The 17,823-nt window shown below is 41.0% G+C and overlaps 1 protein-coding gene across 1 annotated transcript in view; it reads left to right on the top strand.

Moving 5' to 3' along the window:
* KDM4C (lysine demethylase 4C) overlaps positions 1–17,113 on the top strand; it is a 414,703-nt gene extending 397,590 nt beyond the window's left edge. Inside the window, exon 22 of the mRNA XM_057720401.1 lies at positions 16,816–17,113. Within this exon, the coding sequence (XP_057576384.1) occupies positions 16,816–16,926 (111 nt within the window). The 3' untranslated portion in view covers positions 16,927–17,113. The remainder of the gene's footprint in view (positions 1–16,815) is intronic.
* Positions 17,114–17,823: the final 710 nt, after the last annotated feature.

Here is a 17,823-nt window from a genome sequence, read left to right as displayed (position 1 = left end):
GGCTCCTCTGCCTGCCCACCGTGCCTGCTGAAGTGTTTTCCTAGGCTCCCTCTGTAGGCCTGGAAGAAATCTGAGCTTCTGGAGTCTGAAGCTCTTTTCATCCCAGGTTTTTTGGCCCTCAGCTTCATTAGAAGGGGCTGTACGGATCCTCCAGTCCCTCCCATCACTCTACAGATGAGCAGTGGAGGAGAGGAAGGAAGAGGACTTGCCCAGGGTCACACAGTGATGCTTCAGTTAACCATGGCCACAGTGATGCTGTGTAACAAATGACTGCAAAATCTCAGTGTCCTGCAGTGAGAAGTACTTTTGCTTATGAGTCTGCAGGTTGGCTGATCCAGGCTGGGCTTGGCTGGGCAGATGTGCTGACGTCGGCTTGGGCCAGCTCACGTGTCTGCTCCACGTGTCCCTATCAGCCCACTGGTCTCAGTGGACTAGCCCAGGTATGTTCTTCTCAGGACACTGGCAGAGGAGGCAGAGAGGCTGGTCGAGTAAGCAGTTTTTAGATTTGTCGGCGTTGTTGGTTAACATCCTGGGGACCAAAGCCCAGAGCCAAGGATTAGGGGGCATTTCAGAGCATAATGGCAAAATATGTGGATATATCATATCACTGGGTAAAGAGTGAAGACAAACAGTAATGACAGAGCCACAGTTAAAGCTCAGTTTTGCAGACCGCTAGCTGGCTGAGCGCTCATTTTCCAAAGTGCCTCATGGCTGAACTCTGAGCTGGGGAAGAGCCCATCGGCCATATTTTTACAGGGACCAAGCACTCCACATTTTCTGCCAGTATAGTCATATATTTTATCAAGTAATCAAGCTTACCTTTTCTATCTCCACATTTTGAATGGAACTGACCTGCTTTCTCCACAATATGCCAGGAAAGTAGGCCTGTGTAAGGCATTAAGCGGAATTAATCTAAATAGGATCATTCATTTTGTACAAGTTTGCCTGTCAGCAAGATTTCTGATTGGCTGCCACAGGGAGAAAATGTGCAGAGTCCTATGTGATCTCAAATACAGCTGTTTTTATGGTCTTACTTAACTAATGTTCCTGTAATCAAGTACAGCTGTATATGGCCTAAGCAAAATAGTGCCTGCCACAAGTGCACTCTGGCTTTTGAGAAAGACACCTTTGTTTCACTGCATTCTGCGTAAAGTCATTATTAGCTCTGTGACCAGACAGACCAGTAAAGCTTTTTCACTTACTGAGTGACACCTCAATTGTAATTTTAATTTCTTTGCATTATGTTAACTGCATTTTTAGTGTGTACATGTAGCATGAAATCAGTTGAAGTCCTTCTAGTATTAATAAAAAAAATTGCTGGCTGTGACTATTCTAATGTAATTCTAATTACAAGCCCTTTCTCTGGAGGTTAGAGGATTAGTAAAACTGCCTGGCATATTTCGCAATATTTTAGTTCCTTTATGTGTGTTTGAAATGAGAACAATGTGATTCTTGTCAGTTTATTTTTATTAAGGTACTTTTGTTTAGTTCATCTAGAGAGAAATTGAGAAGAAGCATCCACTAAAATATCACATGGCTTCACAGACTACATTATAAATTACTACTGGGTAATGGTATATGAAAATGTGAAGACTCCAAATACAAAAATATGTAGGAGTGAATGGGTCTGCCACTTCTCCCTGTACCAATCCAATGTGCAGCAAGGTTGAAATGTGTTCATTACTGTAAATGACCTGGAGGCCTTACAGATAATCATATCGGAGGAGTATATGTTGCACGATAACACTGCGTTTTATTTTTGCCTTTAAGTAAAAAGGATCTGAAAAGAAACAATCTTTATTGTAGATACTAATCAGCCCCATAAACTTAAAGCTAACTAGAGATCCTGAGACATTCTCATTATATATAACTGGTTGGTTGCCAGGCTCGATTGTACCACAAACTGTTTCTGAGAATTCAGATGTGTAGGCATTGGAAGTGTAATGCATCCTCTCGGCCAGCATGTTGTTGAGACATATAGCACTGACTGGTGGGGAGAATGATTCCTGGCCTCTGAGGAGCGTAAACTCTCTAGTAAGTGTACTGAAGACTCAGGAACTCTAAGCTGCATCTTTGGAAGGTGTGGGTCCTTTTGAAGAAATGGAACTTCATCAGTGTATTAATGATATACTGAGCATCTATTGTGTATACACAGCCTGGTAAGTTCCTTAGTGGCATTTGTCTTATTTAATTTCCCCAAGAAATCAGCAAAGGAAGTATTATTCTCCTCTTTCGTGAAGGGAAACTAAGGTTCAGAGAGGTTAAGTAACTTTTGAATCATTCAACCTTCTCAATGCATGAAGAAAAGAGAAGATTCTAAACCTGACCTAATCAAAAGACATCGGGTCATTGACTCTGAAGCTCAAAAGACAGGTTAGCACTAGAGATATAAATAAAGAAGACATCTTCATTTGTTTAAAAATACATGAAATTTACCACCTGGAAAAGGCAAAACTATATGGACAGAAAAGAGATCAGTGGTTGCCAAGGACTGGAGATGGAGGAGGAAACTGACAACAGAGGGTCAGTGTGAAGGAACTTTTTTGGGGTGATGAAAATATTCTTATTCTTGACTGTCATGGTGATAACAGGACTGTATGTCAAAATTCATAGAACTGAACACAAATAGGTGGATTTTACTATGTGTAAATATCACCTCAATAAACTGCCTTAAGTAAATAAATAAAATCTAGTGGAATGGTGGGCAGGCAACTCGAGGAAAGAACATGTTGCATGAGAGGAGGGCAAGAAGTGAGAAGAAATCAGAACCCTGGGAAATAGCTACACACGAGTAGAAAAAGAGGGGCCTGTGAATGATCACTGAAAGGGTCCAAGAAATGGGAAACCAGGATGCTCTGATGTCACAGATGTCAAGGGAAGAGAGTATTCCAAAAAGGAGGAGGGGTCAACAAAGAGAAAATGCTGCAGAGTCCCAGATCTTGTCATTGTTCATTAGGAGGCCACTGGTGTCCTTCATGAGAGCATTTCACGTGGCTTCAGATGAGATATCTATTAATATTCAAATAGGTGAGGAGAGATCAAGATGGCAGAATAGAAGGACACGGAGCTCGCCTCTTCCCACAAATACATCAAAAATATATCTGGGGACTTCCCTGGTGGCACAGTAGTTAAGAATCCACCTGCCAGTGTAGGGGACACCAGGTTTGATCCCTGGTCTGGGAGGATCCCACATGCTGCGGAGCAACTAAGCCTGTGCGCCACAACTACTGAGCCTGCACTCTAGAGCCTGAGAGCCACAACTACTGAGCCCATGTGCCACAACTACTGAAGCCTCTGTGCCTAGAGCCCGTGCTCCATAAGAGAAGCCACTGCAATGAGAAGCCCGCACACCGCAATGATGAGTAGCCCCCACTCGCCACAACTAGAGAAAGCCCACATGCAGCAACAAAGACCCAATGAAGCCAATAAAGTAAATAAATAAATTTTAAAAAATACATCTACGTGTGGAACAATTCTCACAGAATACCCACTGAACTCTGGCAGATTTCATACAACCAAAGCTGCAAGAAAGATCACCATGTAACTAGGTAGGATAAAAGAAAAAAAAAAAAAAGGAATCAGGATGGGACCTATGTCCCTGGGAGGAGGCTGTGAAAGAGGAAATGTTTCCATACCCTGGGAGCCCCCTCACCAGTGGGGAGATCAGCTGGGACAGAAAGGGAGCTTCAGAGGTTTAGAGGAGAGTACAGCAATTAGCTTGCAGGGGACAAAATGGAGAGAGACCAGCACAAATGGTCCTAGCCACCTCACTGCACTCCCTAGCCTGAGACATGCATCTGCTGGTACACACGGGGGCTCGGTGCTGAAACTCAGGCTTCAGCAGACAGACATGGTAAGAGGACTGGGGTTGGCTGCCCAGAAACAGCCCAAAGGGACTAGAGTGTGGCCCTGGATACAACTGCAGGTGTGTGCAAGACAGAGACCAGGTCCACCATAGAAGCCCCATTGTTAACATGTGCATGTGAAAGGAGAAGCAGGGTCCCACCATAGCAGCCTCATTCTCAGCGAGCTCACAGTGGGCAGGGCTCCACCTCTGCAAGTTCTGGGAGCATGGAAGGCGTTGCCCCACACATGGAGGCAGGGCTGAAATCTAAGCCCTGTCTGGAAGTTTCGTGACTGCTGGATTTATGCCATTGGCACCTTTGTATGCTCAGTGCTTGAGGGACATCCAAGAAGATTAATGGTGCTCCTGTGGCTGGGGCAGATGATGTGTCCAGGTGAGTGACTATGCATGACTACTGTGGACCTGGTACCTGACTTCAGTGGATATGTGCCTATGGATCTGTGCTGGTGGCTTTCTGAGCACAGTGCCTGAGGGACATCTGGGCTGATTGCTTGCAGTCCCATGGCTGAAGCTGGGCTGAGAGCAGTGCCAACAATAGTGTACTTTGTGAGCTCACACAACAGGTGACAGACAACACCACAGAGTGCCCCTGCTGGTGGACTGCTCCTGCAGAGGAATACTCAGTGTCTCCTCTTCCAGCAGAAGTGCTCCAGTCTTGCCTACCCCACACCACAGCTCAGAAACAGATCTGGGGGCTTCTACTCCAACAACTGGGGAGCAGACCCTGCCCCCAACAGGGCTGTGATGGCTAAAGAGCAAAGAGGAGGCCCTGCTAAACATCTAGTGCAGGCTCTGTTCACCACAACACCAGTCATACTCCCTATCAAGGGGATAATGGCCAACACACACTGAGGAAAGATGTGGCAGGGACCCATATTAAAAAAAGCCCTTGAACCAAAAATACTGGACTCATGCAGGATACACAGGGACACGCCTATAAAAAAAGAGCCCTCGAGACCACAGTAGATAACTCTTTCTCCTAAATTGAGAGTCAGAGAAATAAAAGTAAAATAAAAAAGCAGATAAACTACTCCCAGTTAAAAGAACAAGAGAAAGCCCTTGAAAGAACAATGAAACAGACCTCTCCAGTCTACTAGATCCCAAGATCAAAAAAGAGATAATAAAAATATTGAAGGAATTAAGAAAGGTGATTGATAGAAATGCAGATCACTGTAACAAGGAACTAGAAACTATAAGAAGAGCCAATTAAAATTAGAAAACCTTTGCTGAGACAAAAGCTGAACTAAAGGCAATGAATAGCAAACTGAATAATGCAGAACAACAAATAAGTGATCTGGAAGATAGAATAATGGAATTTACCCAATCAGAACAGCAGACAGAAAGACAAATTTAAAAAATGAAAGCAATATTTGAGACCTATGGGATAATATAAAGTGAAACAATCCACTCATAATAGGGATCCCAGAGGGAGAAGAAAGAGAAAAGGTGATTGAAAATGTATATGAAGAAATTATGGCTGAAAACTTCCCAAACCTAAAGAAGGAAACAGACACCCAGGTACAGAAAGCACAGAGGGTTCCAAACAAGATGAACCCAAACAGACCTACACCAAGACATAATCAAAATGGCAAATGTTACAGATAAAGAGAGGATTCTGAAGGCAGCAAGAAAAAAAAAGAATTAGATAGAAGGCTCCATAAGGCTATCAGCTGATTTCTCTATAGAAATGTTGCAGGCCAGAAGGGAGTGGCAAGATATACTCAAGGTTCTGAAAAAGAAAAACCTGAAATCTATGACACTCTACCAAGCAAGATTATAATTTAGAATAGGAGAGAGAAAGAGTTTCTCAGTTGAGCAAAAACCAAAAGACTACAGCAATACTAAACCTATCCTAAAATATTGAAAATTCTCTAAATTAAAAAAACAAAAAACAAAAAAAAAAACCAGGAATATTAAGGAAAGAGAAAATCACAATTGGAAAATACATCACTTAAAGAAACCTGTACATAGATTTTAAAAGTTTTTTGTGAAAGTAATGATAACTACAATGAACAGCAAAAGGATAATTATGAAGATGTAAAAGAGGATGTCAACATCATTAAATGTGGGTTAGAGGAGTAAGAAAATGTAGATTTGGGGACTTCCCTGGTGGGCCAGTGGTTAAGACTCCACGCTTCCCCTGCAGGGGGTGCAGGTTCAATCCCTGGTCAGGGAACTAAGATCCCACATGCCATAGGGTGTGGCCAAAAAAAAAAAAAAAGCAAGTAGGTATAGTAATGGATTAACATACTTGAAAAACACGGTAACCACAAATCAAAAATAATAGGTTTACAAAAGAAAACCATCAACCACAAAAGGAAAAACAGAAAAAGGAACAAAGGAGAAATACAAAATCAACTAGAAAGCAAGGTAAAATGGCAATAAATACATATCTATCAATAATTACCTTAAATATCAATGGACTAAATGCACCAATCAAAAGACAGAGTAGCAGATTCGATAATAAAACAAGAGCCTACAATATGCTGCCTACAAGAGACCCACTTTAGGACAAAGGACACACATAGATTGAAAGTGAGGGAATGGAAAAAGGTAACTCATGCCAGTGGGAATGACAAGAAAATGGGGGTGCAATACTCATATTAGGCAAAGGAGACTGAAGAAACAAAGACCATGAAGAAAGATAAAGAAGGACACTATATAATGACAGAAGGATCAATATAAGAAGAGAATATTATACTTAACATATATGCACTCAAGTAGGAGCACCTAAACACATAAAACAAATACTAACAGACGAAATGGGAGAAATTGATGAAAATACAATAGAAGGAGACTTTAACACCCCACTGACATCAATGGACAGATCTCCCATCCAGAATATCAATAAGGCAACAGAGAGCCTAAATAACACAATAGAACAACTAGAGTAAATATTGATATTTTCAGGACATTATGTTTAAAAAAACAAAAACAAGAAACAGAACATACATTCTTTTCAAGGGCATATGGAACATTCTCTAGGATAGACCACATACTAAGACACAAAACAAGCCTTAATAAATCTAAGAGGATAAAATTATTTCAAGCACCTTTTCTACCCACAATAGCATGAAACTAAAATCAACCACAGAAAGAGAAATGTGAAAAACCAATTACACAGAGACTGAAAATGTGCTACTAAAAAACCAATGGGTCAGTGAAATCAAAGAGGAAATTAAAAATACCTTGAGACAAATAACAATGGAAATATAACCATGGAAAATCTATGGGATGCAGCCAAAGTAGTCCTAAGAGAGATGTTCATAGCAATACAGTCCTTTCTCAAAAAACCAAGAAAAATATCAAATAAACAACCTAAAAAAATTAGAAAAAGAACAAATAAAACCTAAAGTCAGCAGAAGGAAGGAAATAATAAAGATCAGAGAGGAAATAAATAAAATGGAGATTAAAAAAATCAGTTTCACCAAGAGCTGTTTTTTTGAAAGGGTAAACAACATTGACAAACCTCTAGCCAGGCTTACCAAGAAGAAAAGAGAGAGGAACCAAACAAATAAAATAAGAAATGAAAAAGAAGAAATTACAACCGATACCACAGAAATGCAAAAGAAACACACACACACACACACAAAACCCAAAACCCAAAACAAAACAAACAAAAACATGAGAGAATACCATGAATAATTTTATGCCAACAAATTGGTCACCCTAGAAGAAATGAACAGGTTTATAGGAACATACAGACCACCAAAACTGAATCAAGAAGCAATAAATAATTTGAACATGATCACTAGTAGTGAAATAGAATCTGTAATTTAAAAAAAAGAAAAAACCAACCAAGCAACCAAACAAAACTCCCTGCAAACAAAGGTCCAGGACCAGATGGCTTCACTGGGGAATTCTACCAAACATACAAAGAACCTACACTGATCCTTCTCAAACTCTTCCAAAAGAAGAAGAGGGAACACTCCCAAAGTCATTCTATGAAGCCACAATTATCCTGATAATAAAAGCAAAGACACTACCAAAAAAGAAAATTACAGACCAATATCTTTGATGAATATAGATGCAGAAATTCTCAACAAAATATTAGCAAACCAAATCCAAGAACACATAAAAAAGATCACACAAAACAATCAAGTTGGAGTCATACAGGGTCACAAGGATGGTTCAACAAATGCAAATCAGTCAATATGATATACCACGTCAAGAAAGAAAACACAAAATCCACATGATCATCTCAATAGATGCAGAAAAAGCATTTGACAAAATTCAACATCAATTAATGATAAAAACTCTTACTAAAGTGGGTATACAGGGACGATGTCTCAACATAATAAAAGCTATTTATGACAAACCGACAGCCAACGTAATACGCAATGGTGAAAAGCTGAAAGCCTTCCTGCTAAAATCAGAAAACAGACAAGGATGCCCACTCTCACCACTTCTGTTCAACATAGTACTGGAAGTTCTAGTCACAGCAGTTAGGCCAGAAAAGGAAATAAAAGGTATCCAGATTGGAAGGGAAGTGGTAAAATTGTCATTATATGCAGATGACATGATACTATATACAGAAAACCCTAAAGACTCCACAAAAAAACTACTAGAACTGATAAATTCAGCAAGGTAGCAAGATACAAGGTTAACATACAGAAATCAGTTGCATTTCTCTACACTAACAAATATCAGAAAGGGAAAGTAAAAAAATATATATATCCCTTTTAAAATCACATCAAAAAATAAAACAAAATACTAAGGAGTAAACCTGGCCAAGGAGGTAAAAGACTTATCTACTGAGAACAATAAAACATTGATAAAGGAAACTGAAGATGATTCAAAGAAATGGAAAGATATACAATGTTCTTGGATTGGAAGAATTCATGCTGTTAAAATGGCCATACTACCCAAAGCAATCTTCAGATTTAGTGTGATCCCTATCAAATTATCCATGACGTTTTTCACAGAACTGGAACAAATAATCCTAAAATTTATATGGAACCATAAAAGATCCAGAATTGCCAAAGCAATCCTGAGGAAAAAGAACAAAGCAGGAGGCATAACCCTCCCAGACTTCATACACTGCTACAAAGCTGCAGTAATCAAAACAGCATGGTACTGGTACAAAAACAGACATATGGATCAATGGAACTGAATAAAGAACCTGGAAATAAACCCATACACCTACTGTCAATTAATCTACAAAGGAGGCAAGAATATACCATGGAGAAAAGACAGTCTCTTTAGCAAGTGGTGTTGGGAAAGCAGGACAGCTGCATGTAAATCAATGAAGATAGAAACTCCCTCACACCAAACACAAAAATAAACTCAAAGTGGCTTAAAAACTTAAATATAAGAAATGACACCATAAAACTCCTAGAAGAGAACATAGGCAAAATATTCTCTGACATAAATCGTAGCAATGTTTTCTTAGGTTAGTCTTCCAAAGCAATAGAAATAAAAGCACGAATAAACAAATGGGACCTCGTCAAACTTATGTTTTCACAGAGTATAGGAAACCATAAACAAAACAAAAAAACAATGTATGTACTGGGAGAAAATATTTGCAAATAATGTGATTAACGAGGACTAATTTCCAAAATATACAAACAGTTCATACAACTCAAAAACAAAAAAACCCAAAGAACCCAATCGAAAAATGGGCAGAACACCTAAATAAACATTTTTCCAAAGAAGACATACAGATAACCAATAGGCACGTGAAAAGATGCTCCACATCACTAATTATTAGACAAATGCAAGTAAAAACTACAATGAGGTACCACCTCACACTGGTTGAAATGGTCATCATTAAAAAATATACAAATAACAAATGCCATTGGTGCAAATGTAAATTGGCACAGCCACTATGGAAAACAGTATGGAATTTCCTCATAAAATGAAAAATAGTGTTGCCATATGATCCAGCAATTTCACTCCTGGGCATGTATTCAGACAAAACTGTAATTCAAAAAGATACATGTACTCCTATGTTCATAGCAGCACTATTTACAATAGCTAAGACATGGAAGCAACCTAAATGCCTGTTGACAGATGAATGGATAAAGATGTGGTGTGTGCACACACAATGGAATACCATTCAGCCATAAAAAGAATGAAATAATGCCATTTGCAGCAATATGCATGGACCTAAAGATTATCATACTAAGCAAAGTAAGTCAGAAAAACAAAGACTAATATTACATGATATCGCTTATGTATGGAATCTTAAATAGGAGATAAATACATCTATGAAAGAGAAACAGACTCACAGATATAGAGAACAGACTTGTGGCTGTCAGTGGGAGGGGGAGTGGGAGCAGGATAAATTAGGAGTTTGGGATTAGCAGATACAAACTATTATATACAGGATGGATAAACAGCAAGGTCCTAGTCTACAGCACAGGGATCTATATTCAGTATCTTGTAATAAACTATGATGAAAAAGAATATGAAAAAATATATATTTAAGTATAACTTAAACACCTTGCTGTACATCAGAAACTAACACCACATTGTATATTAACTATACTTCAATAAAAAAAAAAAACCAAAGAAAAATAGATTTGGCATTCCCTATTGGATACATATTGTCTGTCTCTCTCCCCTCTTTCAAGATTTTCTTCTTTGTCTTTAGTTTCAGAAGTTTGATAATATGTCTTGTCTTTGATTTCTTTGGGTTTATCTTGTTTGGGGTTTGTTCAACTTCGCAACCTTTCACCAAATTGGGAAAATTTTCAGCCATCATTTCTTAGAATATTTTTTTAACCCCACACCCATTCTTTGCTCCTTCTGGGACTTTAATGACAGAAATGTTGGCTCTTTTGTTGTTACACAGGTCCCTGATGATCATTAAAGCCTATTTTCTCTTTGTTCAGATTGGGTAAATTCTATTAATCTTTCTTGAGTCTATCCTCTGTCATCTCCAAACTATTACTGAGCCCTTTGAGTAAGATTTTAAATATTGGTTGTAGTATTTTGCAGTTCTCTAATTCCCATTTGGTTCTCTTTTGTATCTTCTATTTCTTTGCTGAAATTTTCTATTTTTTCATTTGTTTCAAGAGTGTTCATAATTTTTCATTGAAGCATTTCTTTCTGATGGCTACTTTATAGTCTTTGTCAGATAATTCCAACATGGTATTGGTGTCTGTTGATAGTCTTTTCTCTTCAAGTTGTAATTTTCCTAGTTCTTGGTATGACAGGTGATTCAACTGTAACCTGGACATTTTGGGTATTATGTTAGAAGGCTTTGTATTCTATTTTAAATCTTTTCTTTTAGCAGGCAGTTACCCTGTTTTGAGTGGGTGCTCTTGGCCTACTTTTGTGGTTCCAGTGACAATTTAGTTTTCAGAGATCTTACAGTGCTCTTCTGATCTGCTTAATTTGCATGCTGCCCAGAGGCCACTCTGTAAAGCTGGGTGTTATTCCACACTTCAATTCGTTCTCAGACTTTTTGTTGAGTTAATGTAGGTCAGTTCCATGTATGAATTGGTTAGCAAGATCCTGTACAGGTTGAAAGAATCTCTTTCTATAGCTCCTTGCTATTCAACAGCTTCCTTCCATTCTCTAGTCGAGAAAGTGAGGGATGCTGCCCCTCACTGCTGGGAAATCCCACTCAGTCTCCTGCATGCTGGCAGAAACGGAAATACCATCCAGGACCACCAGCTGCTCAGTCAGGAAGCCCAGCCTCCCGCCTCAGCCTCCATGAACACAACAGTAGGAGAGGCGGAGATGGGGTGGGAAGTACTGCCCTGGCTCACTTGCTGCCACGCAGTGAGGGTCAGACATCCAAACTACCTACTTGGTTTTCACTGAGACTGTATGGGCAGGGACCATTCATTATGGTTGAGGTAGAGTATTATCAAAAAGGTTTCTGTCCTGCTATGCTGCTCCTTTCTGGGCCCTTTGACTAGAGAGAGCAAGCTTTTCTTGGGTCTTAAAAAAAATTTTTTTTTCCTGTGCCTGTTGGTTGTTTCAGTTTGCAAGCCTTCTCCAGTTCCAAGTCCAGGATATAAGAGAGATACAACAGAGAACTCACTGCTGTGTAGTCCCTAAATCCTGGTCTTTATTGTCTGCTTTCCTCTTTCGACATTTCATAGTCCTCTTATGATTGTTTGTTGTATTATGTCCATGGTTTTTAATTATACTTAGCCAGGTGGAGCAGGAAGAACGAAGTCTACTCTACCTTGTCCACAACAAGTCCTCACTTTCTATTTTAGATGGGACAAAGGAATTTATTGCTAAGGGCAAGGGTCTAGTTGAAAGTCAGATATTGAAAATATGCAGAGACTAATTGATAGGAATCTTGAAGGGGGCGGGGGGGGGGGGGGCGGTTTGAAACCAGAGGTGGAATGGTTGGCCTTACATAGGAAAAGGGAGATTTCACCCATGAAGACTGAATCCTGATTATAAGAACAGAGAAGGCAGATTATAGAATTGTTTCAGGAAGGGGCTTTCCAGGTGGGTTTAGTGTGTGGGAAAGGTTGTAAAAGAACTGAAGATGCTAGAGAGAGAATAGTTTCTTTTTTCCCATGAGTCTGGGTTGAATAAGAAAGGTAGTTGATGTCAAGAGGGGATTGACTGGGAGAAAATAGAGGCATCTAGGAAGTGGATGGCTATAAAAGACTGAATAATGCCCTCCCCCCACCAAAGATGTCTACTGCCTAATTCTCAGAACCTATGATACGTTACCTTACATGGCAAAAGAGACTTTGTAGTTGCTATTAAATTCAGGATCTTGAGATGGGAAGCTTATCCTGGATTATTTGGATGAACCCAATGTAATTGCAAGGGTCTTCAAAAGAGGGAGCAAGGAGTGTCTGAGACAGAGCAGGAGACATGATATAGAAGCAGTGGGAGGAGTGATCTGCCTTGAAGATAGAGGCAGAGGCCAGAAGGCAAGGATTGCAGGGGGCTTTGGAAGGTGGGAAAGGCAAGGAAACAGTCTCCTCTAAAGCCTCTGTAAGGAATTAGCCCTGCTGAAATCTTGACTCTGGCCCAGGGAAACTGATTTTAGACTTCTGGCCATCAGAACTATAAGAAAATTTATTTCCATTGTTTTAAACCATGAAGCTTGTGGTAATGTGTTGCAGTATCCACAGGAAACTAAGGTAGTTGCTAAACAGATATAGCAGGAGGGAGGGTGAGAGAAGGGGTTCAGTGGTCAGAAGGAGGGGTGTTAGTGTAAGATTTCTGCACTTGAGATTTACGTATTGATAAGATTTAGGGTGCGGTCATGGGAGTAGAGTGGAGCTGAAAGTCATTTCAGCAAATTAACTTGTTTCTTTTAACTATTTAGTTTTTTTTAAAATTGATAATCCACATGGCATAAAATTCACCCTTTTAAAATGCACAATCCAGTGGTTTTTAGTATATTCACAAGGCTGTGCAGCCATCACCACTATCTAATTCCAGACTTAAATATTTAGCTTTGATTGACCACTGTTCATTCTGTCTTCATATATTACAGCATTTAAAAAAAAATGGGATTGCCATATATACATTACTAATAAGAAAAAAAAACCCAAATTGTACACTCTAAATATATGCAGTTTATTGTATGTTAACTGTGTCTCAATATCTCAATAAAAGTTCTAAAAAAAATAAATAAATTGAGGTGTGGCCACCAAAAAAAAAAAATTTACATTTACTGTATGTAAATTATACCTCAATAAAACTGACTTTAAAAACTAAAAAAAAAAAAAATGTTCAGTTTGTTTCTGCAGCAGCTCCTGGAGACTAAGGAGCACAGGAAAATATTTTCATGAGTGTACATTCTTGAGTATGAAGAATTCTTCTGCACATGTTATTTACTAGACTCATTTATTTGAAAAGGTGATACACTTGGCCAAATGAAGATATGCCTCCTGTTGATTGGCCAGGTTTGTGATTGTGGTGCTGTGAGTCTTTTCAGTGGAAGACAGACCACAAAGGGGGAAGGCACCCTGGCTGCAGAGCAGAGCTGCCCTTCAAGGTCAGGACTGGCGGAGAGCTTGGCCCTCAGCTCTAGCAGCCCCCAGGAACGCTGGCGCACAGCCTTTTGACAACAGCATTTCGGAGAAAGATGAATCCCTTGCCCCACACCCAGTGATGGGCCTCTCACGCCCTCCTGGTAGGAGTCGAGGGCTTCCAATGGAGGTCACCTTTCTAGGTTCACTGCACCTTGTTCTCTTCCAGGAGTATCATGGATGACCCAGTCCTCTTCTCTTTCCCTCCTAGGGGTGCTCTCCTCTCCTGGGTGGGTGTTCTTTTGCTCCCAGAAGGTTTTTCCTAACTCATAAATCATTTAGAAGCAAACTTGATCTAACTTGAACTGATTTGAGGCTGTTTATATTCTTTAACTCATTTAGTATGAATATTCAAACATATCACAATAGAAAATTCGTGTTGGGTGTTAGGCAATATAGGATAATTGGTATGAAATTACCTTTCTAAAATCCTGAAAATTGTGAACTTACATACTATAAATCTAGCCCCAAGGATTTTGGATAAGGGATTGTGGCCCTCTTATTTTATGCCCACTGTTTGCTGGGTAGTACTTACTATTTACAGGGCCTTATCACCTCCATATTCCCTGTGATCCCCTGCACATCACAGGCCCTCGTTGAGCCTGGTTGAATGCCAGCCACTCGCTTGGCCGAATGCCACTCAGATGTGTGTTCTCACTGGGCGAGGGACTGATGGCATTTGCCTTAGCTTTGCACACTGAATTAACATCAGCAGGCTTGAATGTCACAGGACTGCTGACCGGGGGAAGACACTCTGCCAATGGAGGTACACTGTGAACACAGCAGGGCCCTGAGGAAGGGAATGGTGGCATTGCACCATTCTGGCTACTCACGGAAAGGGCCAGGTGTCGCCAGAGGGTGGGAAGGCTCATTTGCCAAGGCAGACTCGTGCTACCTAGACAGGTTGTTCCTTGCTGTCATGACTCAAGAGAGCAAACTGATTCCTCCTTGAGGCTGCAAAAAGGCATGGGATAGGCCCTGTAGGGAGAAGCATTTCTTGTTTGCCCTGAAACAGGGATTTGGACTCTAGGGGAGAGATTGAAGCCTGCAAGGCTGGAAACTGAAATGTCTGTGTGGTCCACGGAACGCCCTGGGTCAAGACTTTGAGGCCACCCACTGGGCTCGCCACGTGTCACTTCACTGTGATATGATTATGAAGCTATTTATCTTCCACTTCCCCCTCACCTCACATCAAAGCCATGATGTGTAAAAGGGCCCCATAATCATTTCTGCTTATTTTGTTAACAAAGAAAATGGCTGTTGATGATGACAAAGACCATTGTTCATAAACTCGCACCCTTTGTTGCCATTTATAAAAGAGACCTTGTGTTGCAAGCTCATTAGTAGCTGAATTTTATTTTGTCAAAGGAAATGGAGTCAAGAGAGATTATGTTTCATCTTTAATATGGCTGTTCAACAACAATGCCGTTACCCTGAGTTTCAGATGAATTTAATTGAACCTCAGTGAACAAAATGAGTTGTTTTATGCGGTTAGAATCCCACTTAAATAGGTTAGAAAATGAATAGGATAGGAAGTGAGGTTGACTTGATTCTCCTCAAGACTGACTCTCCAGGCCTCCTCTGCTTCCTGGTTTTCCCCCCTCACTGAATAAGACACTACTAGTTTTAGAATTGAAGAATTCTGACTTGCCACGTTTCCCCCCCCCAGGCAACAGGAAATGCCTGGGACCTCCAAGGAGGTGGGGAGCAAAGGGAACTGGCCAATGGGAGCCGGTCACAGAGAACTAAGGTCGAAACCCTCTTTCAGCCCAGTGTGGCCCAGCCCCTTGCAACCTGAACTCCCTTTCCTTCGGAGGCGTGAAGGAGGTTACTGAGCCGCCACATCGAACACAAAGTGAGGAGGAATGATCTGAGTGCAAAGCTGCCCTCTGCCGCTTTATAACCTTGGGACTTGGCATGTATCTCTCGACATTTGGACCTTCGTTTCTCCATCAGTACAATGGGAATGATAACATCCATTTCTTAAAAGTGGTGGTAAGAGCTCAGTGAGAGAATGTATATAAGGTATTTGGCATATTGCCCTGCTCAAAAAGTGGGAGCCGCTACTGTTGTTAGTATTACTGTGCTTCTTTATCCTCATTGCCACCACCACCATCTTCAACTTGATCTTCCATCTTACAACTCCTGGGACCTTGATGTGTTGAAGACAGACAGCCCGCCTAATTCACACTGGTGTTAATAAGCTTTCCAGGTATGACCCTACTCAGCTGAAGGAAAGAGATGCGATCAAAAGGCCAAGTTGCTTAGGGGGCGGGGAGGGTTGGCACTCTTCTTGGGGAGAGCAGCAGAAACTGCTAAGTCTTGAGATGGGGCAAGGGCAAGACAATGTGAAATTCCTGCGGAGGGTCACATAAAATTCTCATCAGTTCCTCCGTGTGTGATGTGAGGGAATTAGGCCATCCCCATGGACCTTTCCAGCTCTGAAGTGCTTACGATTCTACCACGACTGCCGGCTCTTCTGCCTAATAGAGCACATTCCAGTGAGCCAGCCCTTGCCAGGAAATCCTTCTGACTTGCATCAGAACTGTGAAGCTTCCTGCTGAGGGTTCCCTACCAGCATGAGTGTGACTCAGTGCTGGAATGTGGCTTCCTGGGTAACAGCTGAGGTGAGAATGGGGCCCAGTGGGATTCGGCCCAGCCTTGATAAACAGCCTTCCCTGTACACAATGGCTCTGACTGAGGTGAGACAAAGGAAAATTTAAGAAGAAAAGAAAAAAAGAAAAAGAATTATTCATTTCCCCTTGGTCTCATCAGGTTGAAGGTTTAAATGGAGTCTCAGTCAAAAATTTAAAAACAGTATCCTTTTAACTATAAAATGCTACTGCTATGCTCCAGTCTCCTATCAAATGTTGCCCAATTATTTCTGAGAGTCCCAAGGGATATCTCAGATGTGCTCATGAATAAATCTTGGTTTCTACATGGTGACTGCCATTTTGCTCTGTTTCTTCTCCGCTATAACTTTAGGGATGTCAGCTCCTCAGCTGTCACTGCCTCCAGATTTCTGTACCTGTTGATGATACTGAAGCTGTCCCACATCACACCCAGAAGGCAACGTGGATGATGCCACTGTTGTGAAGCTGAAGATGCAGTGATGTGCGGCTGGCCCCACTGCAGGCTGAAGCTGGGGATCTCAGGGCCAGGACTGCCACCACCATTCTTAGCTGCGGTTGACTCGCACCAGCACCCTGCACCCGCCCGGCACTCCTCTGAAGCGGAGGAATTGTATCCTGCCCTTAGTCCCTTTTTTGTCCCCAAGTAGTGCAACTCCATGCTCTTAACCTCCCAAGGAGACGGTTTGCATGTACACTGCCATGCTGGGTTTTGTTTCTTGCAGTCCTTGCTTTCATGAGGGATTAGGGCTCCATAGGGTTGGCTGTTGGAGGCCCTTAGGATGTGAAGAACAAAGTCATTCAGATCACTTCAGTACTGGTGGTCTTATTACAGAGGTAAGAAGATGCAAAATTCAGCCATGTAGCCGGGCCTCACGGAGCTCTAGGAAATGAACGTGACTGGCAACAGAAATGTTTTTCTTGGGATCTGTCTATCCTATTGGACCCTCACCCTCAGTTCACTGATCTTTAACTTCTTCTATCATCAGCAACCAGCTTTCCTCACACTTCCTTCCAAGGCCTCTGCTGCCACTTGGCCTTTGCTGCCGGCCTTCACCCTGTGATTTTTATCAGTTTCTGCTTCTAATACCACTGATTCCTTCCAAATGTCTGACCAAAATCATCAGTAGAAAATAAGTTTGATGAGGACGTGGATTTTGGTTTCTCTTGTTTATTGATGTATCTCCAGTACTTAAAAGAGTGGTTCTACCACTTAATGAATGTGTAGCCTTGGGGCAAGTTACTTAGGCATTCTGTGCCTTACTTTTTTTTTAACCTTCAAAATGTAAATGATAATAGCAGCTAATTTACTGGGTTGTTATAAGAATTAAATAAAGTAATACTTGTAAGGTACTTATATTAG

Source organism: Hippopotamus amphibius, chromosome 2, assembly GCF_030028045.1.
Source record: "Hippopotamus amphibius kiboko isolate mHipAmp2 chromosome 2, mHipAmp2.hap2, whole genome shotgun sequence".
Lineage (NCBI taxonomy): Eukaryota > Metazoa > Chordata > Mammalia > Artiodactyla > Hippopotamidae > Hippopotamus > Hippopotamus amphibius.
Note: the sequence above shows the minus strand (reverse complement) of the source record. Positions and strands in the feature narration are given on the sequence as shown.